This window comes from Macrotis lagotis, chromosome 5 (assembly GCF_037893015.1).
Source record: "Macrotis lagotis isolate mMagLag1 chromosome 5, bilby.v1.9.chrom.fasta, whole genome shotgun sequence".
Taxonomy (NCBI): Eukaryota; Metazoa; Chordata; class Mammalia; order Peramelemorphia; family Peramelidae; genus Macrotis; species Macrotis lagotis.
This window is the reverse complement of record NC_133662.1, coordinates 56,699,960-56,727,937: the sequence shown is the minus strand read 5'-3', so window position 1 is coordinate 56,727,937 and position 27,978 is coordinate 56,699,960. Positions and strand designations below refer to the sequence as shown.

At 32.8% G+C, this 27,978-nt stretch overlaps 1 protein-coding gene across 6 annotated transcripts in view; it reads right to left on the bottom strand.

The window, feature by feature from the left end:
* Nucleotides 1–7,503: 7,503 nt before the first annotated feature.
* The window catches only part of FAM135A (family with sequence similarity 135 member A), a 115,881-nt gene continuing 95,406 nt past the window's right edge, over nucleotides 7,504–27,978 (bottom strand). For 3 of the 6 annotated variants that reach the window (XM_074237301.1, XM_074237300.1, XM_074237303.1), the window contains exons 20-23: nucleotides 26,510–26,661; nucleotides 24,945–25,055; nucleotides 11,613–11,726; nucleotides 7,505–9,372 (exon numbers count right to left, since the gene is read on the bottom strand). In XM_074237301.1, the coding sequence (XP_074093402.1) occupies nucleotides 9,167–9,372; nucleotides 11,613–11,726; nucleotides 24,945–25,055; nucleotides 26,510–26,661 (583 nt within the window). In that variant the 3' untranslated portion in view covers nucleotides 7,505–9,166. Of the gene's footprint in view, nucleotides 9,373–11,612; nucleotides 11,727–24,944; nucleotides 25,056–26,509; nucleotides 26,662–27,978 lie in introns of all 6 variants that reach the window. The other 3 variants (XM_074237304.1, XM_074237302.1, XM_074237305.1) reach the window with 3 other exon arrangements.

Sequence of the window (27,978 nt, the reverse complement as noted above, 5' to 3'; positions counted from 1 at the left end):
TGAATTTGAAGTCACGAGGACAGAAGATTTAACTCCCATTTTTGTTACTTATCAATATAAGTCCTAGTCTCTGGGCCTCCAATTGTGAACTAACTGTACCATCACAGACACATTTGAGTATAGTTATCCCTTCCCTATTGTAACTTTCCCCATTCAACTTTGATATTTTGCAGGTTGGCATAAGAAATTAAACGTGAGTTTTTTTTTGGGGGGGGTTGCAGAAGCTGAAGATGACAAAGGCCAGCAGATGACACAGAAAAAGTTCTTTTCAAATAGTATTTTTACTTAAATTGGTCTACATACAGCCTATGAACAAATACTTAATTTAAATTTTACAAAGATACTGTAAAAGAAAAAAATCAAGACTTGTTTGATACAGAGCGCCAAAAAATTTTAAGTGGATTTTCTAGACTGTGGGGCACCAAGTCCCTGATAACTTCAATGTGAAAAGGATAACTATAATTGTTCTCTTTGATTTCATTTTTACTTAATCATTCTTATTCATAATGGTAGAGGATGTTTTTGCTCATTCTGTTACATAAATCATTGCAATGAGGCAAAGAGATTATTTTACTTTGGCAGCTGTTTTTAAGGAAATAGGAATAGCAATCTCAGATTTATAACTTTATCATCTTGATAGAAATCCTGAGACTGCCTTTTTTTTGTTTTTCTTTTTGCAAGGCAGTGGGGTTAAGTGATTTGTCCAGGGTCACACAGCTAGGTAATTATTAAGTTGTCTGAGGCTGCATTTGAACTCAGGTCCTCTAGGACTGGTGCTCTATCCACTGCACCACCTAGCTGCCCCAGAGACTGACTTTTTGATAATCCTGAGAGCACATATTTATGATGATCTGAATATAAATGACATGAAATAAACAGAATAAACTTATAAATAACTTATAAATGATTTCAGAGTCTTTGGGGTGGTGGTGGAATGGAGAGTGAAAAGGGTCTGGAGCTGTGTGTAGGGAACTCCTGGTATAGAAATTTCTTTCACTAATGCAGATTGGTAACTCAATCTTAATGACAGGGTTTTTTTTTTTGTTTTGTTTTGTTTTGTTTTTAGGTTCTTGCAAGGCAAATGGGGTTAAGTGGCTTGCCCAAGGCCACACAGCTGGGTAATTATTAAGCCTCTGAGACCGAATTTGAACCCAGGTACTCCTGACTCCAGGGCCGGTGCTTTATCCACTACGCCACCTAGCCACTCCCTAAATGACAGGTTTAAGGAAGTAATCTTGGAAGCACTGTAAAGTTAAGTGATCTATCCATGGTCTCACATGTGTAAGTGGTAGCACCTGAATCTGTCCTCCTGAATTCATTACAACAGAAATGCAATTTAAAAAGTACAATTGGAATTTACATCATCACATCCTTAATGAACTCAAGTGCAGCTGAAATTCACCTCACTCAAGAAAACAACTTAAAAGATTCATGATGCCTTTACTATTTCTAAATAAATAAAATGTACTTCGGGATTACCCAATTTCTACCATTTTTGTTTGTGAGAATTCAATCTTTTCTGAACAACCTCATTGCTTACTGGAAAAAATAAGATGCCAGTGGTATTATATCTGAAAGTATGAGGAAATTTTCTGAGACATCAAGAAATTACCTTTATAAAATATGTTCTAGAACATTATAATGAACATAAATCACTGCTTTTTTACTCCTGATACTTCATCTTAAAGTGCTAGCACTTCGAGGCAGCTAGGTGGCGCAGTAGATAGAGCACCGGCCCTGGAGTGGCGCAGTAGATAGAGCACCGGCCCTGGAGTAATTAGCTAGCTGTGTGGCCTTGGGCAAGCTACTTAATCCCCATTGTCTTGCAAAAAAACCTAAAAAAAAAAGTGCTAGCATTTCCATTAGGGATAAAATGCCAGATGACAAATTATATTTAAGAACATTTTTTACCTATAGAAGGCAAATACACAAAATCCTATTATCTCAGGGGTCAATAAATTACACAACTATTTCTCTAGCAGTTCCTTTACAATTTGTACAGATTACAAGACCACTCTGGGGCTCCATCTAAAGATAAGCCTAAACTCGTGTTCTTCCCCCCCACCCCAATTACTGGAGTCTTTTATTCAGTATATCTGTCTAAATACCCTTCTGCAAACTGAGAATAACACCCAATGCTGTCACTAAAATACAAATCTGTCCCATTAACCTCTTTCATAAAGCTTCACAAAGGCTTCCTATAATTTTCTGTCAGGGATTCTTGACTTTTTTGTCATGGCAATTTCTGGAAGTCTGGTGGTAGGTAACCTTTGTACCACTCCTCTATGTTTTTAAATTCATAAAATAAAATAATGGATGCAAAAGAGGGAGTTCCCCTACATGAGAAGTCCTATAGAATGGGATAAAATTCAAACTCCTTTATTTGGCATTTAAAGTCCTCCATGGACTATTTCCAAACTATCTTTCGACACATTATTCTCCTTGACATGTTCTGACATTCTATCCCAAGGGTCTTACTTGTGGCTTTCCTACACAACATTCCATCTCCCATCTCCTAGCTGATTGGAATGCTCTCACTCCTCAACTTGGCTTTTTTGGAACTCAGCTCCTTGCAACTCATGTTCCATTTCCTGAAAGAAGTCTTCCTCAATCCATGCCATTGTTAGTGCCCAACTCGACATTTGCATTTATTTATGTGCATATTTGTTTTCTCCCTGGAGAATGTAAGCTCTTGGAAGACTTTTTCTTTTCTAAATACAGATTAGATGTTTGATAAATGCTAGTTGAATTGGTAAGCTTCCTGCTTTGAAAGTTTTTATGTCAGAAATCTTCCATGATTGACTTTTCTGGGAAGATCAATCAGTAGGACTGACTTTGTTCGTTCCCAGTTTGACCCCTGGCTTAGAATTAAGCGTGTGAGGTTGTGACCAGCAGAAAAAGTATCCCAGGAATTCAAGGTATTCATAAGTTAATTGCCTATAAAGGAGAGTTTTTTTTAAAAAATCCTTTTATTACAAAGGACAATTGTTAATATTTAATTGCAATATTTAAGATGGACAATATACATAGTTTATGGTCAGAAATAGCATTGGTCAGAAATTACCAGGCTGCTTGAGCTTGATTCTAATATTGGAATAACGGAATAACTTTAAGGGTATATATATATATATATATATATATATATATATATATATATATGGCATATATCCGGAATTTTTACTGAAAATTGTTTAAAACTCATGCTGACTTTGCAGGATTTTACCAGAACTTAAAAAAAAATTATTTATTTAAGGCAATGGGGTCAAGGTCATGCAGCTAGGAAATTATTGTCTGAGGCTGGATTTGAACTCTGGCCTCCTGACTCCTGGGCCAGTGCTCTATCCACTGTGCCCCCTAGCTGCCCCCAGAACTTCTTGAATTCTTTGGAATGACTGCTAATTTCATCTTAAACTTTGCTAAAGCAATCACAACTGTACCCATGATAGGTAATCTCCAGGATGCTATATGCTGTTTCTGATAATGGATAAATTCAGGGATGTGTGGTAAGATGAGACAAAGGAAGCACAGCTGTGCCTTACCTCAGATTGTGCAATCCCTCACAAACTGGGTTGTGTACATAACAATAAGCACTACTTCTATTAGGCTCAACAATGAGAATTTTCTTGCCTCTTTTTTTTTTTGCAAGGCAAATGGGGTTAAGTGGCTTCCCCAAGGCCACACAGCTAGGTAATTATTAAGTGTCTGAGACTGGATTTGAACCCAGGTACTCCTGACTCCAAGGCCGGTGCTTTATCCACTACGCCACCTACCTGCCCCCCAAAATGAGAATTTTGACTGATACTATTTGTGCCTCCCCAGGTCATGGACCCGATGCAAATCACTTTAACTCAGTGTTTTAGTTCAGTAGTTTAAACATGGACAGATACTTTATGCTGGGACAATTCTCTTCAAGCATATGATTACATGATGTTACAAATTATTAAGGGGGCCTCAAAGTGTATTACTGGAAAAGAATAAAAACCATTTGTTGGATCCCTCATACCATGTTCAACAATAGATCTCACTGATCTTTGCTTCAACCAACTGGATGCTCCATTGGTAAGTGAAATTCACCAAGCCCCAAACTCGACTCATTCCAACCCACTCTTCTCAATTTCTCTGTTTCTGTTAAGGGCACTACCATTACTCACCTTACTTCCTCTCATTCAAATTATGCATGTAGTCAAATCTTGTCATTCCTACCTACACAAAGACTTAACACTGTTTTCTTCACTCCATGCACACAAGTCTCACAATAGTTCAGATCTTCATTACCTATTGTCTGGACTATTTAATTAGCCTCTTTTCCTCATTCCTCAATTTCCTCCATCTTCATAGCCTGACTTCAGCCTACCCTTTCAGGCTTATCCTGTATTTTTTTCCCCTTCACATACTCTTATCCATCCAAATTGACCTTCAATCTTTCATTTTCACACCTCTACACAAGCTTGTCTCTGAATCTGAAATGCACTCTCCCTGGACCTCTACCTCTTTGAACCCCTAATTTCAGCTGAATTAGAACTCTCCAAATTACTATTGACTCTCCACCTGGATTATTTACTTTTCATATATTTTGAATGCTTATAAAGGTACATGTTATCTTCCCCAGAAGAATATAAGCTTTTCAGGGCCAAGGGCTGCTTCATTTTTTGTCTTTTTGACTCTGGTGCCTGATATATCCTGGTTGATTTGACTGAAACATTTCCATTCCTACTTGTGAGTTGAAGAGTTGAAAAGCATGTAATGGTAGTTTTAACTGCATTTAATCCTTGTTCATTTTATTACTACATATTAATCTGCTTCAAATGACAAAACTGTAACTGAGATCATGAAGTTTGTTTTTTCCCAACTAGAGTGTGTTTGGGTCAGCTCCACTTCGCCAGGTTAATCGACTTTTAGAGTGTTCCTCCCAGTTAATCTCTTTATCTTATTTAATAATTGCTTTGTGTACATTTGTTTGCACCTCCCCCTTAAGACTGTAAGCTACTTGAGAGCTAGGCCCTTTGCCTCTTTTTGAATCAAAAATCTTGTACTTGGCACATTGTAGGCCCTTATTTAATGTTTATTAGTTGACTGAATGTATGGACAGAAATTTGCAATAAAACACATAAAATGGATAAAACAAATATGAAGTAGAAGTAAGCTTTTATTGCAAATGTTGGTTGGTTCAATAAAGTTAAATATACATTGTTAAAATTGCCAGAGAAGTGGTCAATGGAGATGACAATGTGGCAACTAAATATCCTAATGTTTACAAGGAAATGAGAGGTGGATACATTGATCAACTAATTTTTAATGTGAATGAAACAGATTGTGGAAAAAGATGCCTTCTAGGATTTCTAAGTAAGGGAAAAAACCCCACTTCAACCTGGATTTAAAAGTGCTACAGATTGCCTCATACTTTTATGGGCAGATAATGAGAAGAGGATTTTAAACTAAAGGCAATGTTTGTTTATTGGTCTCAAAATGCTAGCTATTCGATGCTTCATGTATCAACTTCCAATTCCTTTGGGAGTCAAATAAAGTTTGAGTGACTAAAGTTATTTTTGAAGACTGGTTTTCAAGTTAATTTCAATCTAGCTGTTGAAATATATTGGAAGGATAACAATACTGAATTTAAAGCATTACTGACTAGAACATAAGCATGCACATTCATTAAGATGATGATAAAGCTCTCTGAATTTATTATTGTGTATTTATGGAGATTTAAAGAGAGCAAAGACAGTTTAGTCTAGTATAATATTTTAAATGACAATGATGGAATTATACTGACATTTTTAAGTAAGATTTGAGTTTTTCATTTCACACTACTCTTACTTCATAATATGAATCAAAAATGTTTTCCTTATCCTTTGTTATTATATATATATGAGGGTGTTGTTTACCCTATTAGATTCTAACAGAATAGGAATCAGCTCCTTCTTTGTACTGGTATCTCAAGGGACCAGCATCCAGTAGGCACTTAATATTTGTTTAAATATTAAAAAAAAATCTTTTTTGAGATCCTATAGTTGCATGCTATAATGACTCTAAGACTGGGTTTGTAAAAACAATAGCTAGTATTTATGTAAGTGCTTTAAGGTTTCCAAAGTGCTTTACTTGTTATCTCATTTGATATAAGCATTTCAGTGACACTAAGAGTTTTAAATATCCCCATTTTAGAGATAAGGAAACAGAGATAAGGTCAGATATAAAGTGATTTGCCTAGCTTCAACCAGCTTTGAATTCAGGCCTTCCAGATTACAAGTCAGATGCTCTGATCATTGTACACTAAACCTTGTATTGTTTATAGTTTTCTCCCTTTAAAAACCAAACCAAACAAAAAAAACAAAACCCTAAACCAAAAACAAAACAAAAAGCCAAACATCCACCTTTAGGATGCCCTAGTCCAATCAAGACAGGATCTAGTTCAGGCCACACTGAATGAATTTCACTATTAGAGGATTTTCCCATTCATTATGTTTTTACTTTCTCTAGGCTGTGTGCAAAGCACTTTCAACACAGGTAAAGGGGAGAAAAGGTTGGGGGTTGTTCTTTCCTTGGTACTTTTTTTTTTTTTAGGTTTTTGCAAGGCAAACAGGGTTAAGTGGCTTGCCCAAGGCCACACAGCTAGGCAATTACTAAGTGTCTGAGACCTGATTTGAACCCAGGTACTCCTGACTCCAGGGCTGGTGCATTATCCACTACACCACCTAGCTGCCCCTTCCCTGGTACTTTTGCACAAAACAAACTTGGAAGACTGTCACTCTCCCTTCCTTACTTCTGCCTCTCTCAAAGACAGAAGGAAATAAACAATTGGAAAGCAATACTAATCCTGCTGACATGTAGATTTTGTTCCAAGAAAGATTTTACATTTTTTTTGGAGGTGGGGGGGAGGGATAGGGGGACAATAAAGTATTGACATGAACAGATTTAGAATTGAAATTTATCTAAGCTGTCATCTAATCCAACCCTCTCATTTTATAGATATTTTCTCTGGATCTCAGTTTCCTTAACCAGTTCATTGAAGGTTACAGAGATATTAAATAGCAGAACTGGGATTTTAACCTAGGACCCATGATGATAAAATGAACAAACTGTGATGATAAAAGTCTACTTCATTTATCTTCAAATGTCTCTAAAACAAAATAGGACCATGTTGTTAAGTATAACATCCCTTGCTTTCTTCCTATTTTATATAACTACTAAAAACATAAAGGGGTCTTTAAAAATATCATATAGTCATAATGAAGAGTTTTTCAGATCAAAAGCTGAGGGTTATTTCACTGATTTCTAGATTGAACAAAGGTTAAATATGTTTACCCACAGTTCTTGAAGATCAAGTATATTTTAAAACGATTAAAGTTATAAAGTATTGAAAGTCACTGTTTAAAAACAGTCATTATTTTATAATTAGGTCCTTACATTTGAAGAAAATTAAAAAAAAGAAATATATTTGACATCCAATTTTGAGCTATTTTGGATAAACTGAGAAAAATTATATAAGTTTTCTCAAATGTTAAAAGGGTCAATTATAAGAATAACACAATTACTAGAACTATGTCCAAATTTACCAGAAGAACTATTACACTAAACTTAGGAAAAAATGAAAAACCAATCTTTGGTATGAAAATATCATGAGCTTAACAAGTATCAGAATCTCAATTATTTGGTCAATTGATGAATTTCTCAAATATATCTCAAAATATATCTCTCATATATTTTCCATATAAAAAGAAAAATACAATTTAGCAGGATCAACAAGGTATCTTTCATTGATTCAATGCACATATAACTTGGTAAATCAAAGGGAAAAACATTTTCCATAGGCTTTATGTTATAAAATCATGCTAAACTGGAGAATGATTGACATTATTTTTAAATGGTGTATATATATTTGCTTTTTGCATTATGAAAATTAGCAAGAGATTTCAGTTGTTTTAAGTGCTCCTAGTAGTCATACATTAATTTTATTAATGTAGAAATATAATGCTAAAAATAAGCATGCATTAGTTGTACAACAAATTATCCTTTAAAAATTCTGACAAAATTGGTGAACTTCCTACCCATTTTAGTGCATTAAAAAGGGAAAATGAAAAAACAACTTATTATGCTACTCAGCACCAGTAAAGAGTCAAAAGATCTTTAAAACATTTTCATATTATCAAAAACATTTGCATCTGTATCACCAAACATGTAGAGTTAATAATTTTGATCCATTTCAAGATGAGTTATTTTATTTACAATATTTTGTATTTCAATAAAATCTTTTAACAATATTTAAAAATTATCTAACTTCATAAAAGTATTGCAGAAATTTTAACATTGAGCAATTTTATATACAGTAAGGAAGTCCATGAAAAAAGTTAATTTAAAGAAACGTATTTAGGGAATACAAGCAACATTTCCAAATTTAGCAAAATTCCAACTAAATCGAAGCAACTGTCATTCAAACATTCAAAAATTCTTATATGTTGCTAGCTCCTGAAGATGAAAAGTTCCAGTAATAAAAGTATAAGACAACATGTTTTTGAGATCAAATGTAGAAAATACATTTCTTCAGACATGGCATATGTTTAAGAATAATGACAACAATGATTTTTTGTAGAAAATTTTTAGGACACTATGGATATTTGAGCAAACTACATAGCTTGCTCATAATAATGGTCAATTTTAGACCTGTAGACAGTTTTCAAAAGATATGATATTTTAGCAGCCATAACTGTATTTCCAGTTAAAACATTCTAAAAGTATAAGTAAAATTCAAATAATTGAAAGCATAATTCTTCAATGTTAGAATTCAAAAACCAAAGCAATTCTAAAAAAAAAATAATTATAATAACAATAACTTCTAATACATAGGCATATGTTGGAACTCTTGCCAATAACAAACAACCAAATATACACACTGTGCTTAAATCTTCACTCTGAATAATTAAGTACCAAAAATATAAGAAAAAGTAATAGAAAAGTAAAAAGAATAAAATTAAAAAATATTGCACAGTCACATTACCTAAAAAGTAAAATTGATATTTAAAAAGCTCTACACATGGATGATATAAATTATCTTCCATATAAAACGTATAAATATTTCTTGAAACTCAGTGGCAGCTACAGTTTAATACCACACAATATTTGATTCATTGGTGAATGAGGTAATCGCCAAGTCTCTAACAATGCTTTTATGCTACTGGAAATATTTTAGACCAGCCACGAGAAAAAATTTTTCTAAAAATATTTCTGAATCAAGAACAGCAATATGTGCAGCTCTCCCAATAAGTGAATCAGCTGTATTGGGCAATGCATTGATGACATTGTATCGAACCAAATTACAGTCCTTGCTTTGCAGAACTGGGAGAAGGAGGTTCTGGATCATTTCAGCATAAATTGGTCCTAGAAATGAAAAAGAAAAACAAGAGTTCTTTTAAGTTATATAAAATTTGCTAAATCTGAAAAACTTTAAAGAATTTTTATTCTTCACATATAGTATTGACCATGTTAATCTTTACAATGCTCAATTACACTTCATTTTAATATAAAGATTACAGTATTTTTATTAATATTTTATTAGGAAAATATGCTCATGGTATTTTCATAATGGTGTGTATCATAATATTTGTAATGCAAAACTGTCATTTAGCAAATCTTAGCAAATCATTTGGTTCATTAAACATAAAGCTTAAATTAAGTGCTTATTTTTTTAGCTACTAACATGATTTTCTTATATATTTTATATGATCACTTAGGGCAATTAAATTTTTAAAAAATTTATTTCCCATTATGAGAAAACATCAATAATTATGAATATCTCAATACATAAAAAGATTGTGATAAATTGTGAACTTCTATAATGTATGAAGTATAATTTTAAATTATAAGTTATATTTAACATGATAGTAAGATGCTTGTTTTTCCTTCTGAACTTGGTTTCATTCTGAGAAATCATTGGGGAAGAGGGTTCTTACAAATATTTGAGTAGCCTTCATTTTCAACTTGTTTTCATGAAGCAATATAGTCCAATAGCCGGAAGAGCAATGCGAGTTTGGCTCTTCCCAAATACAAAGGACCTTACAGAAATCTTTATTGTCAAGAAAGTTTTTTAAATGCTTTTCACTCCTTTTATTTCAAAGTTGCCTTTTTTTTTGACCTTTGCAATTTTACTTAATGAAGTGCTATTAAGCAGTAAATATAGCTACTGTTTATATATATGTGAATTGTCTTATTTAGGGCAATGACACTTGCTTTTTCAATGGTGACTGATTATTGTACTTTTAATAAATAAAATGAGTTCTGTTAACCATAGTTTTCTTTCTAATCAATAAAGCTAAACTTAACAGGTAAATATGGGATAGAAACTACTTATTTATGGCCCTTATGATTAGTAAGGAGGAAATGTCAAAGTACAGCGGTGGTAGAAGAAATGTAATTTTAGGAGCAATATAAAGGCAGGAAGATGGGAGGAAAAATAGGAAAATAGGATAAGAGGTTGGACTGTTTTGACTACATCATACTAGATTCATTGAATCACTGAAAACTATGTAATAACCAGATCACATTTACCTCTTCTCAAAAATCTCATATTTAATATGGATCTTTTCTAGCTTCTTCAGGAATCAAATTGCATGTAATATATTGTATAGGAAAAATTACAAATTATAATTCAGTTTTGATTGCCCCTTTCCCAACCCTGTTCCCCAATAATCTCAGAATGATGGGTTTTCATTAACAATTTAGTCAAAGCACTGTACTGTCATTCAGGAGATCTGAGTTTTAATTCAGGGTCTCTGTTACTAAGTTGTTACCTAAATTTATTCAAGTTATTTAACTTCTCTGGACTTCAGTTTCCTAATCTGTAAACTAAAACTTTTTTTGGAGGTTTGTTTTAGCTGGAAGTTTTATGATTGTATTTTAGAATTATGTGATTCAGAGCTACAAAGAATTTTAAAAGTCAGTAAGTCTACGGCTACCTAGGAACAAAGAAAGATAAAGTCTTTTAGTCCACCATGATTAAAATTAGGGCACGACAGGAAAGAAAGTCCATTAGTGCAGGCCACAATCCCAATCATCATGGAGAAGTGAATGCTCAAAGAACTGTAAGGAGATAAAAAGGAGGGAAAGTAAGGTAGTAACTTAATGAGTAACACAGTTCTCATTTATTGAGTACTACATGGTTTACAAAGCATTTTTCTCAAAAGAACCCTGAAAGCATATGCATGCATATAGTGTGAGTCAGGTTTGCTGGGCAAACCCAGACACAACTGGCTCATGTTCTATGCATACTAAAGACTTTGGGGATAGGAGATAAAAGCATTTTTTTAAGTTACATTTTATGGATGAGGAAAGGGTAGCTCAGAATGACATGACTAAAGTCAAGGAATCCATTTCATATAAATACTTCCCATCTCATTAGCAAACAGCTTTTCTAAAATAAAGAAAGGATAGCAAATGAAGGGATGGAATTTGTATCACCTATCAAAGTAGGGGAAGGATGGAAAATAAGGTAAGGGTTGATTGGGGAAAAAGACATAAAAAAGACTGGGAAAAAGAAATTAGAAAAAAATGTTTTTTTGAAGTTATAAGTAGTTACTTGAAACATTATCTTATTTGTTCCATAAGATAATTTTTCCAATTACCTGACTGCTTGTCTTTTAAGGCTGTTTTGCACATCTCAATACGGGCAGAATGATATGGAACATAACGATCCTGTAGGGATCCTACCAATACCACATTTTTGAAGTAATGAAGACCTATGAAAATGAAGAATAAGGGGGAAGTCATCAATAATCAAAAATACACATAATTTCTCAAACATAAAACTTTTAGAAACTAATGAATGAATCTTGCAGGATTTTATAATAAAAATGCTGCTCACATACTTATTTCTTTTTAAAGAAAAGAACTTTTTTTTAAGAAATTAGTTTGAAAATAAATTATAAAAATTCAATAACAAAAAATTCTAAAACATACTACTTCAATTTTCAATAAATTACCCCTTATTCAATCAAATGCAGACTTTAGAAAATGTCTTCAATGGATTGTTAGAGTGGTTGATAGTTGTTTCAGCTGTGCACATCTCTTCGTGATCCCATTTGGGTTTTCCTGGCAAAGATGCCAGTGTTTTTGTTGTTGTTGTGTTTATTTTTTAGGGGCAAACTAGGTGGTGCAGTGGGAGAGAGCACCAGATCTGGTCCTGGAGTCATATGGAGTTGGAATCTGGTCTCAGACACTTGACTCTTATTAGCTGCATGACCTTGAATAAGTTACTTAATCCTAGCTGCCTTGCAACCAGGGCCATTTCTAGTCATAATTCATGTCTGGCCATTGGACTCAGATGGCTCTGGAGAAGAATGTGAGGCTGGTGACAACACAGTCATGCCTTACTCAAATCCAATTCATGTGCTTGTCATGGCATCACCTCCCTGATATCTTGGTCTTCTTCGAAAATGTAGGACAAAATAATTTTAAAAAATTGTTATCGCAGTGTTTTGCCATTTCCTTCTCCAGCTCATTTTACAGAGGTGGAAACAGAGGCAAAACAAGATAAATGACTTGCTCAGTATCACAAATTAGTAAGTGTCAAAATCAATAGTTAGGTAGTGGATAGAAGAACTATCCTTTCCTATGTATTGTTGTTTAAAATCTATAAATCTATGACAGTGTTACAAAAATATTTGAGGCACATATTTGAAATATGCATTAAATGAAATATTTAAATTGTATTAAAGAAAAAAGGGGGGGAAGTAAAGTTAGTAGGGTAGTGAAGAAGAGGAAGTAATGAGCTGAATTCAGGATTATTATCATTATTGATAAATTTGTTAGGAAATTAATTACTTTGACTATTCCAGTCCAATATTGCCTCATCTATGATAATGCCCTAAAAGAGAGACAATACTGCATGGTGACTGCGGTATAGCCAATTTATTTAAGGTTAAGATTGAATCTAGTCCCTATCCATTTTCTCCAGTTCTCCCAGTTCATATATTGATCTTGCAGTTAGATATGTAGCTAGGATATATATATATATATGTTCAAGTAAAGTGAGATTTTTCTGAAAATTATCCAGGTTGTTTAAAAAGGAAATAAATAATCCATAAAGGATAGTAAAAGATGGCTGATAACAAGTGGAGAAAAATGATTAAAATATTTTTGTGTTACAAAGTCATTCTTAAATTTTCAACATATTTTTTATGCTCAGATTCTGCCTTTATAAAATCACATTTCAGATTATGGAATCATAGATATAGATCTGGAAAAAGCTCTCATAGATCAGAGTCCAAATTCCTCATTTTGTAAATAAGGAATTGAAGTCTTGTCCAAGACCAAATAGTTACTTGGTGATAAATCAAAACTTTAGCCATCATGTAATTCTATTCAATTATTCATCAGAGCTAAGGGGCACAGTGGATAGAGCACCGGCCCTGGAGACACTTAATAATTAACTAGATGTGTGACCTTGGACAAGTCACTTAACCCCATTGCCTTGAATAAATAAAATTAAAAAAAATTATTCATCAGAGACCAGGGACTATTGAGAATGGACATCTTGCCATCTTATTACCCAATCCCTATCCCTCCAATTAGCTCTAGCTGCTCTCTATCCCCCATCCCCCACCTAGTTTTTCACCTCTTGCTCAGAAAATAATGATGAAATTGGTATTATTATTATTACTATTATTATTATTATTACTATTACTACTACTGGAAAAGGTCTGGCAAATTGAGTGATCTCCACTCAATTTCTGAGACTGCTTACATCAAAAATCTCTTCTTTGGTCACCATGCCTTAATGTTGAGCTATCTCCCCAGTAAATGTGAACTCCTTAAGGAGCTTGTATAGTGCTTAGCATCTAATGGGAGCTTAATAAAAGCTTATTTGGTAAAGGAATTAAGGTATGATCACATGGCAAACACTTGCTTATTTCTGCTAAATAAAATCAAGATGATGTCTTTTTTTTATAATCTTTTGGAAATCTCTTAAAAATAAAATGAAGAGATTGTTAGAAAAACCTTGGACAGTACTTATGGTAGAGTAGTGAGATCAAAAATCAAATTGCTATGTGACTCACTCTATGAGAACTGTCAAAGAACTCAGGAAACTAAAGGTAGTACAAGGCCTGAATTGCAGAAAACTATATATTAGAGCATGAGTACATATGCTATTTTCAAGTTACTGAATTCTCAGCTGCCTAAGAGTCAGAGATCCCCTCATCTCAAATTCTATTGTCCATTCTTTTATCCCTGTCCAACTCAATCATATCTCTCCAATGTCCCATGCTAGTTCCTCCTGTTTCCATTTTGCCCTCTGGAATTCCTATTTAAGTGACAAACTTCTCTTCATGTTAGACTTCTTGCTTTCATGCTTACAGAATCTTGGTCTTTTCTAGATGAATACTGAAGGGAGTCAAAATTTTCCCTGCTTTTCTATCATATTCAGATATTTTCTTTACAGCTCTCAGCTATCACTTCTGCTTTTGAAATTTATTCTATCCAAATTTACCACCTAATCCAGATGAGTAGAACTGGCCCACTCAATGGTATCCCCAAGCAACTTTCCTTCCTTTCTCAAGGAGTACAATACTTGGTTCACAGTTTTCTCCATTTCAACTGCTACTTTTATATGGGGGGGGGACCTTCTATATACACATAGATATCTTGGTATCCTCTTATTCTCTTTCTCAAGCCTTTGCAATCTTGCACACAACCTCATCACTCACCTGAAACTGTTCTTCAAAGTTATCTGATAGCCTTTTCTCAATCCTCTACTCTCTATCCTCTCTAGCTTTTTGTGACATTGCTTGGTTGGTCCTCCAACTAAGGAGGTTGTCTTATTTCTCCTCACTCTCCTTTGTTGGTTTATCATCAATATCATACCCTCTAAATGTGGAGGGTACCCCAGTGCCATGTCCTGAATCATCTCCTTCTATAATCTCTTAGTTAGAAACTTCCACCAGTGTCAATAGGTTTAATTATCATCTCTATGCTTAGATGACTCCCAGATCTATATTTTCATTCTTAGTCTTTCTCCTGGGTTAACCCATTATCAACTACTTTTCTGGACAGTTAGTTCAAATAGTATGTCTCTCAAATTCAACATTTCCAATAGAATTCATTATTGTTTCCTCAAAATGTACCCTTATTTCTGATCACATCCTTTAATCAGTCATTTGTAGTTTTGGAGTTAATTCTTCATTCTTAACCCACCTATGCAATTAACAGCTAAATCTTTTCAAGTTTATCTCACATCTCTTGCATTCACCCTCTTCTCTGTTTATATGAGCTCTTATTACCTCTTGCCTGGACTATTTCAATAATCTCCTAAAGAGAATATATATTTACCAGCAAGCCTGAATTTACTGTGTATACAATTATAATATGTACATGCTATTTTCTTCTCAACTCGTCTCTCACCTGTCTAATCCGTTCATCAACATCTGATATATAGTAAACTGCCTAAAATATAGATCTGATTGTGTTAGTCCCTTCACTCAATAAACTCCAATGACTCCTTACTGTCTGTAGAATCTAATAAAAACTTGTTTGACATTTAAAGTCATTTACCATCTTTCTCTAACCCACCTTTGCATCCTTGTTACGTAATTTATAATCTAAGCTTTTCGGCCTTCTTGCTACTCCTCACATATTGCATTTCTTCTTTTGTCCCATGCCTTTGAACTGGCCTGGAATATACTCCTTCCTCACCTCTGACTCAGATACTTATTTCCTTCCAAATTAGAGTACAACCTACCTCATGACATTTTCCCCAATTCCCTCAGTTGTTAGTAGCTCTACCAATTACCTTGGATTTATTTTGTGTATATGCATATATAAATACATACATACATACGTACATACATACATACATACATCTCCATTGAAATTAAAAACTCCTTGATGGCAATGTCTTACTCATTTTTATTTTTTTTATCCCCAGTGCCTAGCACAGCATTTGCCCCAAAGCAGTTATTTATTGACTATTTGTGGTTGATTGGCTGGATGAGGCTAGAGACTTGAAACCTTGTCAACTGCATGTCTATGGGGACCTGATCACAAGGGATTCAGTGATCCAGATTCTTGGTCCTCTTCATTCTTAGGTCTCTAGTATTTGTAGTGGTGGCAAGCCATGTAAGTTGATTCATCTGCTCCAGATCAAAGCTGTATATGTGCTCCATCCTCTCAAGATCATGGAAGATAGGGTCCTCATTTACACCTTTTCAATCTTTCCTAAGTCTGATAAACTTAAAGAGTCCTGTTGTCCTGATCCCTTTGGTCAGTTATTAAAGGCAAAAATTCTTTTCTTTGCTTCTCTTCACATCTTCACAGAACTGATTCTTGCTTAGGTGCAGGCTGAACTATATAGCTTCAAAGGTTCCTTTAAAATACTGTAAGATGCTATGAAAACCTCAAGACTTCTGGTCCAACTCATACTTAAATAGGAATCTCTTTTACAACATATGTGATAAGTACTTTTTCAGTGTCTGCCTAAAGTTCTCAAATGACTTCTCAAACTACTTCTTCAGACAGCAAAATCAACTTTTGTAGAATTCTTCATTAGTAGAAACTGGAAGGTTTCCACAAAAAGTTTTCTTCATAGAAGACCACATCTTCACAGTCATATATAGACTGAAAAAACGTGAAGTACAGGATTCTCTTGAGTTTATTTGTGTTAATGGTTAAAAAAAAAAACCATTTGATTTACAACTTTTGGATTTTTTTTAAGGGGAATGAGTTTCTGGAAATTCCTGCCTTCACATCACCATCTTGGCCCCCCCCACCATGTGATTTATAAAAAGCAAAATGTAGCTTTCAAGGCTCTCCTCCAACAATATGTCTCCCCTATCAAGTGGTAAGATTACACAAGAATATCTGAGCTACAACTATGAAAATGTTTGCCACTGTCAAGAGTATGTACTATGCAAAGTCTCAAAGGAAGAGCAATTTTCTATGAAGGGTAAAATTCTACAGAAGACTCTTTTTACTAGATGATACTATACTGATATCAAGTACTAAAAGTCCAGTAGAGGGTTTCCTCAATGAGAGCAGTTCAAAATCATCAGCCAACAATCTACATGGAAAACATCAACAACCCAGATGAATAATGTCTATTTCTTTGCCTTATGACAGCCCAATGGATAAGTAATTTATTGAGTTAATACAACTGTATATATTATAGGAAGGCACTTGTAATTAGATAATGAATTAGGCTCAGAAATGAATGGGAAGAAACAAATAGTTGAACTGCATTTGAGAAACTGTAAAACAATTTCAATAATCATAAATTATACCTTGACAAAAATTCCATTTTTTAATCACAATTTCCTTCTTATGATACTATGTGGATATAAATCATGGAATAGTTTGTAAGAAAAAGAATCAGAATTTCAAATGCCTTAAAAGACAATGGAAAGATACATATGTAGACAGCAACTAATATACCAAATTGTGAGCAAGAATTGGTTAATAAATATTGAGGGGAAAAAAAGGAGATAGATGGCTGTGCATCAAAAGCAAGAGGTAAAAATCAAGTACCTTGAATTCTGAACTGATACCTAAAGAACGTTAAGAATACCTTAATGGATCTTTTATAGAGAATTTATGGGAAGATGAAAAGAACAATATAGGAAGTGAAGAAGTGAATGAGAGGGAGTATCAGCACTGGTAAGATTATGGAACCATTTAAAGTACTTCAGTATTTATATATATATATATATATATATTCATATTCACACATATCTATAAATAAAATTAGGCATTTCATTGGCACTCCCTATATAACATCTATGTACGTATTTAAAAATTTTTTTTAATATTTTGATGAAATGCTAAGATAAAACATTAGTCCTTTTTTAAAAAGATATTATTGATGTTATTTTATTTTTAAAAAGATAGCTACTATTTATATAGTACTTTAAGGTTTGCAAAGAACTTTATAAATATCTGATTTTATCTTCACAAGTAGGTGTTATTATTATTCTCATGTGATAGAGGGGAATGAAGCAGAGTTTAAGTGACTTGCCAAGGGTCACAGAACTAGTATATATCTGAGAATGGACTTGAAACTTATGTTTTCCTTACTTCAAGTACAGAACTTTATTTGCTATGTGACATAAATGTTTCACTTTAAAGTGTCTATATTATCTTTTGTATTTCTTTCCTTTCCCCTTCCAGATAATAATCTCTTATAACAATTTTTTAAAGAAAAAATTCAGAAAAACTTATTACATTGAAAAAAAAATCTGATAAAGTATGCAATGTTCAACACCAATGAACCCATTCCTCTTTTCCAAAGTGTTTTTTAAAAAAAATTTATTTAAGTCACTGGGGTTAAGTGACTTGCCCATGATCACACAGCTAGTTATCTGCGGCCAGATTTGTACTCAGGTCCTCCTGACTCTAGGGCTGGTGCTCTATCCATTGTACCACCTAGCTGCCATTCCTCTGTACCACCCCTGTTCTGCAAAAGGGAGGGAAGTATCTTATATAACTCATTTGGAATGTGTATCCTTGTAATTTTGCAACATTCATTTTCAATTTTTCTGTGGTTCTCTCTCTTTAAATTGCAGTCATTGTGTATATTGTTTTCGTGGTTCTACTTGTTTTTCTTTGGATTAATTCACATATACCTTTTCATGCTGCTCTGTAGGCATTATATTTTTCATTTTTGTACAGCATAATAATAGCTATTTATATTTTACAGCATAGTAATAGTTATTTATATATTACAGTTTGTTAGTCATTTCCCCAACTGATGGGCAATTACTTGCTATCACAAAATCACTCATATATATATATATATATATATATATATATATATATATATATATATGTATATATGTATGTATATGTCTTCTTTTTTTATCAATGGGAGGATATACCTAACAGATCTAAGGATCTAAGGATCAAAGGATATGGATAGTTTTGTCATTTTTATTTGCATAATTTCAAACTACTCTCCTGAGAATGTTTGTACTAATTCATAACCCCACTAAAAATAGATCAGTGTATTTATCTTTCCACAACCTCTTCAACATAGATTGTTCCAATCTTTTGTGGTCTTTGCCAGTTTGCTGAGTATGAACTAAAACCTCATGTTGTTTTGATTTGAATTTTTCTTATTATTAGTGATTAAGAGAATTTTTTCATATGGTAGTTAATAATGTGCAATTCTTTTCAGAACTGTTTATATCCTTTGAACACTTACCTATTGGGGAATGGTTATCCTAGTTCTTAAAAGTTATTCTTTGAATTGTTGAATACTAATTTTTGCAGTTAGGTGGCTCAGTAGATAAGAGTGATGGGCCTTCAAATAAGACCTCAAATATTTATGAGCTGTATGATCTGGGAAGGTTGTCTTAATTCAGTGGAGAAGGAAATGGCAATCTATTCCAGCATTACTGTCAAGAAAAACCCCATTGCTATGGTCTGGAGGGATGAAGAGTTGTACATTATTATAAAACTAAACAACAATATGATGGTTATGTTAACCTTCATTTTTAATGTTTATTCTTCCATTTTTATTGGTTCTTGGATTCAAGGATTCTTCCTCAGTTTTAAAATAAACTGAAACTGGCATTAAAAGGAATGTTTGTACTTAAGACAGTTAAGTACTGTGTTATATGATCAGCATTCCAAAGAAAACAATGTAGTCCTTAACCTTTTTCACTTACTACAAAACACCATATTTACTCTCTATTAGACTGATAAAAATAACTTTGGTTCCTCCTAGTTCTTCCAACATTCCTTCAAAACCAAAATATACAACAATATAAGATGTTGTTTACAACTCAAAAGTGACACCTTTTACTGAACAGCAATGTGGTATGTCCTTAGGGCTACATTCAGATAAAAAAAAGATTATCCTGTGCTAAAGCAGCACAGTAGGATTCCTTAATCATTATACTTTATTTGTCAGATCCCTGCAGCTGGAAAAAGAGATTCTCAGTTGTTTGTTTTAGGGATTCTTAAAATAGTGACCTTCTGTTTGTGAAACTCTGAACAATGAATAGTTCATTTTATTTTCAGTATTAAAATTTAACCTGAAATTATAGTTATTTCTCCTTAGATCAGAACTAGCTTTCCTCAGAATATTTTCCTTTTGTATGTGTTAACTGAAATTTATCTACTTTAAGTATAACAGACATAATTCTTCCTTTGTCAAAATATAGATTTGTGGCCTGAATCTCTCCAATACTGGCAGCAACTGATCTAAGTCAGTATTTAATTTGATTCTTAAAACTGAAGACCAAAGAAAATGGATCTAGGGAAAAATTCGAGGGAGTCTAGGATTATATATTCTGTATTAAATAATCACAGAATAACTACCAGTTATAAAACACTATATAGGCAGGTAGGTGACATTGGATAAATCACCAGATTTGAAAATGTGAAGATTCATCTTCATGAGTTTGAATTTAGTCTTAGACACTTACTAGTTCTGTGACCCTGGGCAAATCACTTAACTCCTGTTTGCCTTAGTAATGTCTGTTATACTTCTACAACCAAACAAAATTTGGGACATGCAGGTGACTCTATTGGGTTGTGTATGGGAAGAATCTGGCACAGTTAGGAGTCATGAGTTTGTAATATGGTTTTCTGTAGTTTTCTCTATTAAGAATTACCTTGTAACGAATTATTCCTTTTCCCTTGTTTCAGTTGTAGTTTTTGTTACATTATCTGGTGCATTTCTTTTTTTTTTGAGGTGATAAGAGGGAGTTAACCCTATTAACAACTTTTCACTCTACTGTCTTATTGGAAGTCATCATATAGAAGACATAGCACTATAGTTTAAGGTTTATAAACTATAAATTCTTTAAAACTATCTGCTGCAAACAGCTAATTCATCTCTACAGATAGAAGCAGTTTCTACACATGGAGTTTCCCTACACCAATGAACTAACAGGTCTGGATCAAAAGAGGTATATGTTATTATAAATTAATTAAATGCAAATCAATTCAAAAGCATTGCTAAATTGATTGCCACATTTTGGTCAAAACAAACATGAAATAAATGGTAAGTGAAGGGAATGTGATCAAAAAAAATTTTTGTAGATAACATTAAATAGTGTGTTCTTTTTCATGATGTCATTTCTTAGGTTATGATTAACAGATTCTATGATACTTATAATGGGATCAATATGTTAAATTTGTAATTTACCTCAGAAGTGCAAATAGAAATCTTTATTCTGGAGGAAAAATGACTATGTTAAAGGGGTATTTATTCCAAGTTATATCAGAAAAAGGAAACTGGCTGTGTTCTAAAACCTCAAATCCAGGGAATTCTAGATTCCAGGGAATTCTAGACTTCATGACTCTTAGTAGAGTAGTAGGTATTAAGGAAAAATTAACATGCAATTACAATAGTAATTTATGAATTTAAAAAATGGTTGAGAAATAGAGGGATAAAAGTAAAAGACAAATAGGAAAAAGATTATACACCACACTTATTTTGAAATATTTTTCTTTCCTGCTGATCTAAAATGCTATGGTACTGCTTATGTTTCACAAGGTGAACCAATTTTATGTTTTGCTATTAAGCACTTAGTCCAGAGCCTAGAATACAATAGGTGCTTAATAAATTCCTGCAGACATATAATAATAAAAGTCAATGTTGGAGCAGTTGTGGAAGGACTGGTACACTAAAACATTATTTGTGGAGATATGAATTAGTATTTTGAAAGCAATATGGAATGATGCAAATAAAGATAATCAGATATGCATATTCTTTGGTCTGAAGATTCCATTACTAAAATAACCTCCAAAGAAGGGACTGATAGGGGCGGCTAAGGGGGTGGAGTGGATAAAGCACCGGCCCTGGAGTCAGGAGTACCTGGGTTCAAATGCGATCTCAGACACTTAATAATTACCTAGCTGTGTGGCCTTGGGCAAGCCACTTAACCCCATTTACCTTGTAAAAAAAACCAAAACCTTAAAAATAAAAAAAAAGATGGGACTGATGAAAAGAAATATTTATATTTATTGTAGAATTTTTTTTAGTAGCAACAAAGTAGATGAGCACAGATTGGGGAAATGACAAAACAAATAGTGGTATACAAATATAATGGAATAAGAGAGTTTTGTAAAAAATAATGATGAATGCAGAAAAGCATGGAAAGAATTAAGTGAACTGATAGAATGAAGTTACCAGAGTCACAACAAACACAATTACTACAACAATTGCAAAAGAAAGAATAATAGTTAAAAATAAGTAAAAATCAATGTGGCAAAATTAAAAATAAGATAGAAGAGAAGACACTCCTGTCCCCACAACTTTGCAGTAGTAATGAAATACTACATTATATATTTTTATATACTGCCTGTTTTTGCTAGGCTTTTTTCTAACTTTTAAAGAAAAATCTTTGTTATAAAAGATGGCTAAATAAAAGGGCAAAGGGGAGAGATATGGAGGAAAATTTGAGATAAAAATAAAAGATATCAATAAAAATTTATTTTAAAAGAAGTTTTATATATAAACATATAAATCATATATATATACACATCAATACATTTTACACATACATATGTATAGAAATATCATATGGAAATGCCAGATCAGCATATGGCTAAGAATAACTTAGGTACCCAGGTGGTATAGTAATTTAATGAGTCAGACTTGGAGTCAGGAAGACATGAATTCAAATCTAAGCTTACTTAGATGGACTTGTATGACCCTGTGTGAACAACTTAACCTATGTCATCTATAAAATGGAGATAAAAATCTCAGGGTTATTGTGAGGATAAATTCAGACAACAATTATAAAATACTTTGTAAATCTAAAATTGCTTTATAAATGTTGTCATTATTAAAATTATTATTAGTAGTAATAATAGTAGCAGTAGCAGTCATAGTATTAATAGTAGTAATAATTATAGTGGCCAGAGCAGTAAACAAATACTGAAATTTTTTTGGAATTTTGAGTTGCTTAAGCCTTAAAGAAATCTGTGGTGCTTACTATATATAATTCAAGAACAGAATCCATTTGCTTCTTGAAATGACAAGGAAAGCAGCACAATCCAGAAAAGAGCAAGACATGCTGGGACTTGCTTTCAAATCTCAAATTGACAGAAATATAGTATGCAAATTTACCATTATGAATCGAAATAAAAACCATCTTATAATCATCACTTTTTTTCCAAATATTTGTGGGTGTTTAGCCAAGTGGCACTAAAAAGTTCCTCCCCCCCCAAGGTCAATAGTACCTTGTTTATTTGATTGCAAAAAGGTTCATTAAATGAAAAATATTGTCTTGCAAATCTATTCACCAGTCCCTGTCAACAAAAGAGTCACTCTTAATAAAACCATGTTTCTGTACATGTAGTCTTTGATTTCTAGTGCTCAGCCATCAATTAACATCCATTCTATCAAGTCAGAGTACTTACAGCAGGCACGCAGCACACAAATGCATTTATATCAATCTCCTTCCTGAGGCATGCCACGTAAGGCTCTCCTTGGCCCTCAGTCTCTCTCCCTGCCCTGCAGAGCCTCTCTCCCTGGGGTCTCTTGGGTCCCAGCCAGCACCAGCACAGCCCCTCCCTGGGGGTTCTTGGGCTGTTGCTCAAGCAAAGGGAGGGAGGGGGCAAAGCAGGGATAAAAAGGAAGAGGGAGGGAGACAGAAAAAGGTATCAGACCAAAGATGAGTGTTTTGTGAATATAAAATGGTATCTTATATTTGTGCCACAGTCTCTGAAGGCAACTTCAAAAAGAATTTCAAGAATATGATGAGGCTTAGTTACAACATTTAAACAATTACATGACTCTTCAAGAGGGTAACTTGAAAGGATTCTCACTTGTAGCCATACATTTCAATTTGGTTAAAATTAATTTTATTACTATATAATTACAGATGTATTAAACGAAATTTTAAAATGACTCACAGGAAAAAAAGCCCCCACTCAAATAGGTCATTTCCTAAATAAATTTTAATATCTAATAACTAAACTGTTCTGCACAACTTGCAAATCTGTACACCTAGGGGCGGCTAGGTGGCGTAGTGGATAAAGCACCAGCCTTGGAGTCAGGAGTACCTGAGTTCAAATCTGGTCTCAGACTCACTTAATAATTACCTAGCTGTGTGGCCTTGGGCAAGCTACTTAACCCCATTTGCCTTGAAAAAAAAAACTAATAAAAAAAATTGTTACACCTATTTACCCTTCCCCAAAGCCTTTTGGAATTTTTTTTTAAGAACGTGATACTGGAGGAGGCTAAAGCTGGACTTTAAGTATAATCAGGGTATGACCATATTTAACTGACCTGAATGTCAGCTAATGATTCAGAGTAAGATGAGCAATACAGTAATGAAGGAAGGTAGTAGAGGATGAAAAAAGAATGGGCAATTTAAAGGAATGATTATGGTTTCTGGCTTTGGTGATGTGACTTGAAACTACTACTTTATTAAAAAAAATTAATGAGTCCTCTGGAGTCATTTGAATTAATTCCACAATAATGATGAAACAAAGTAGCTCTAAATTTAAGACTAATAGTGAACAAGTACTTTAAAGCAATTTTAGAGTTCCCTCTAATAGTTGACTATCTTGAGATAGTCTCATCATGACATAAACTTGAACAAAAAGAGAAATATTTACAGTCAAGGAAGAGTAAAGTGCACTGGACCAGGATTCAAGAGACCAAAGATAAGTTGCTTAATCTTTCTAAAGCTCAGATTCTTATGGGAATACAACCAATGACCTTATGCAGACTTTAGAAATGATTTAATATAACCCATTCACTTTGCAGGTGATTTGAAGATCACATGAGATTATGTTTATGTAGTAGTACTTTGTGAACTATAAAGCACAATTTGAATATAAAGTATTATTATTCATTACTAAAGAAATTACACTAGTTGGATATGATTCTTTTTAAGGCTACCAGCATTATTTGTAATTGTAACATATGTATATGTAATCCACTTTCTAATTATTTGTGTATAAGAAATATACTCTGTTATTAGCATAGATTACTTTATACTTGCCTGTTTTCTTACTGAGTTTATATAAGAAAGTTTGCCTGGGGTCTGAATGATCTCGACATGTAAGTTGCAATAAAGAACCTGACTTTTTCCATTTTTGCATAAACCAGAGACCTGCAGAGTTATGAATGACATATTAGCATAAGTTTAAAATGTAATGATAATAACATCTACAGTTACTGATTTGAGCACATATTTTAGCTTAAAAAATCCAAAAAATTGCCAGTCTTTCTAGAAGCATATAGAAAACTTTAACATTCTTACCTTTCAAAGTCCATTTAAAAAATACAACAAAATTAAAAGCTGGATTAAATACGGTAACAGAAGACCAATTCTTTAAAGTAGTCACATTAGTAATATATTATGAAAGAAAAAGTACTAGGAAGTTGTTGTTGTTCAGAACTATTTGATTAGTCATAGAGAGAACAAATCTTAAATACAATGGAAAATGAAAGTGTAGTTAAATGATTTCAGCCTATGGATTTGTAGATTCAAGCACTCAGTAGTCAATTTTCAGTTTAGTAGATAGATTTTAGATATTTTACACTCTTCATTTGTGTGAATTTTCTCATTTTATTAGTTCTCCCTATCTGTATAAAATATTCCTTTTAAAATAGATCCTCTGTTGTGTGAGTGCTGATTTTCAGATTGTAGAAATCATTGCCACCCACTGCTTTCTTTTTTTCTTTACAATACTGAATTTGTAGGATCTCTGCTCATCAGTGTAAGAAAAGGAGATAAAACTCAAACAATTAACTTTATACTCATAAAAATTGCTAGGAAAGATTTACTGAAGAAAAACTATGCATTGTGTTTTAAATTATGTATAGCTTTTATTTTTCCCCATATTTTTCTTTTTCACTGGAAATACTTAAGAATTAACTTAAGAATTAATACTATGATTTACCACCAAAGTTTTAAGTAAGAGAAAGAAATTTGCATATCAAAGACATAAGAAAGTCAAAAAGTTTGTCCATAATCGAAGATTTAATCTAAGAAACAGAAAAATGACTGAAAATCTCTTCTCTCTAAAGAGTTAGCTAGTAAAATCAAATTCTCTCACTCTAATTTTACCCAGAAATTATTTAAAACAATCCAATTCTCTTATTAAATTCTTACCTTCTAAAATGAAGGATTTTTTGTTTTAAAATATCAATTACGAAATATTTTATGGTGGAAATAGAACTTTTATACTATAAAAATGATAATTCTATGATCTTATTTGAATGCATATACTTTTTCTATGACATTATTTTAATAAAAATATTTAGAAGCAATATTAAAAAAGGTTAAATGTGAATTTTGACAAATACTAAGTGAATGTAAAAAAATCTCTTGCAAATAATTTTATTGGTTTATTACATACAATTTTGAGGGGCATAAAGTGATAAAATAGTAAACAAGCTGTTTTTTCTGGTTCAAGTTATATATGAGAACAATGAATGAATGAATGAGAATGAATTCTCATTCATTAATATATGAACACTAAAAATACCTAATTTTTACTTAATTAGCTTAAATCTTTAGTCAAAAGATTTTAAAAAACTTAAAAATAACAGAATTTTTACCTGTATTCACAAGAGCACTGCTATTGTAGAGAGTACCAAGGTGTGGTCCAGACAGAGATAAAAAGGTGTGAAGTTTGTTGAGGTAATATTTAAACCTAGGTCTTGTAAGTACTGAACGGATTATTAGGTTGCCCAAGGAATGTCCAATAAAGCTTTAAAGGAAAAAAAAATCACATTGTTCAAATGTATTAAAAAATAAACTAAAAATTCCAACATACAAAGAAAAAAACAGAGTAAGAAAGAAGATTTCTACTTTCTGTTGAATTTTTTAAATTTCACAGATATTGAAATTAAAACCCTGATTTGCCTGTCACTAAGTGTTTGCTATTTCTTAATGCCAGCAAGTGATACCAACTTAAAAGTAACATGAAACTGCAATACTCAGTAATTCAAAATATAAATAAATTTGCTATCTGTGATCTAAGGAGGCTCTGTGAAGAGATGGTGTCTTTTTAAACTACTATTGTAATTGCCAAGAAAATATTTTAAAGAGAACACTAAACTGAATAGTTCATAATTTTGTCAGTGGGTGGTAAAACCAAACTATACAAGGCTAAGCTTTACTGAGAAATTACTAAGCCACAATAGCCTACATAAGAGCCAACATCAGAAAAAAGTTAATATATATTTGAATGTTTAATGTGGAAATATTTACTCTTCTTTCCACTTTTTACCAATAATTTGAAATGGACTCTAGAATTGTTAAATTACCAATAATATTTAACAAAGCACTGATAGGGTAGTTTCTACAATAATAGAAAGTCAGAACATATTTCATTTCAGTATGTTTAAATGATAGTACAATGATTAATATTTTATATAGTTATACATATTTAGCAAAATTTGATAAAATTTTGGAAACTTCTTATTGGGCATTTATTTTCCTTTGAAGGAAAAATTTCATTCAGGGCCTTCTATTGAGACAGGTAAAAGGGAGTCTATGAGAGAATTCGTTAATATGATAATGTTAATAAAATAAGTTTATTAAGTTGATCATACTAAAATGAACACAAAATCACTTTAAGTATTATATTAGAAGTATAATTTTAAAAGTACTATGACTAAGAAACTCCCTTTCTTAGAGAATCTAAAGTTTTCTAAGACAAAAGTATGGATACGTAAAATATTTTTGCAGGGAAGCCTGTCACATGCTGAGATATTCTTTTCTATTAAAAAGGCTTTATCCACCATCTAAAAGTTGTTACAGTGAGTATGTTTCAAGCTAATGGTTCTTTTACTAAAAGTGATTGCCATCAACATTTTGCTTTTCTTTCAACTTCAGTTCCCAGATTACCTTGGCAGTATACTCTCCAGTGATACATACATCAACAATGAAGTTGATACACATACCTTGCTAGAGTTCAGTGTCTGGAAAACTCCAAAGGAAAGTGTGGGAGAGAAGAGCAATCAGACTGACTACCAAACTGAATGCCTACAGAGACATTGTGCTGACTTCATTACTATATGCC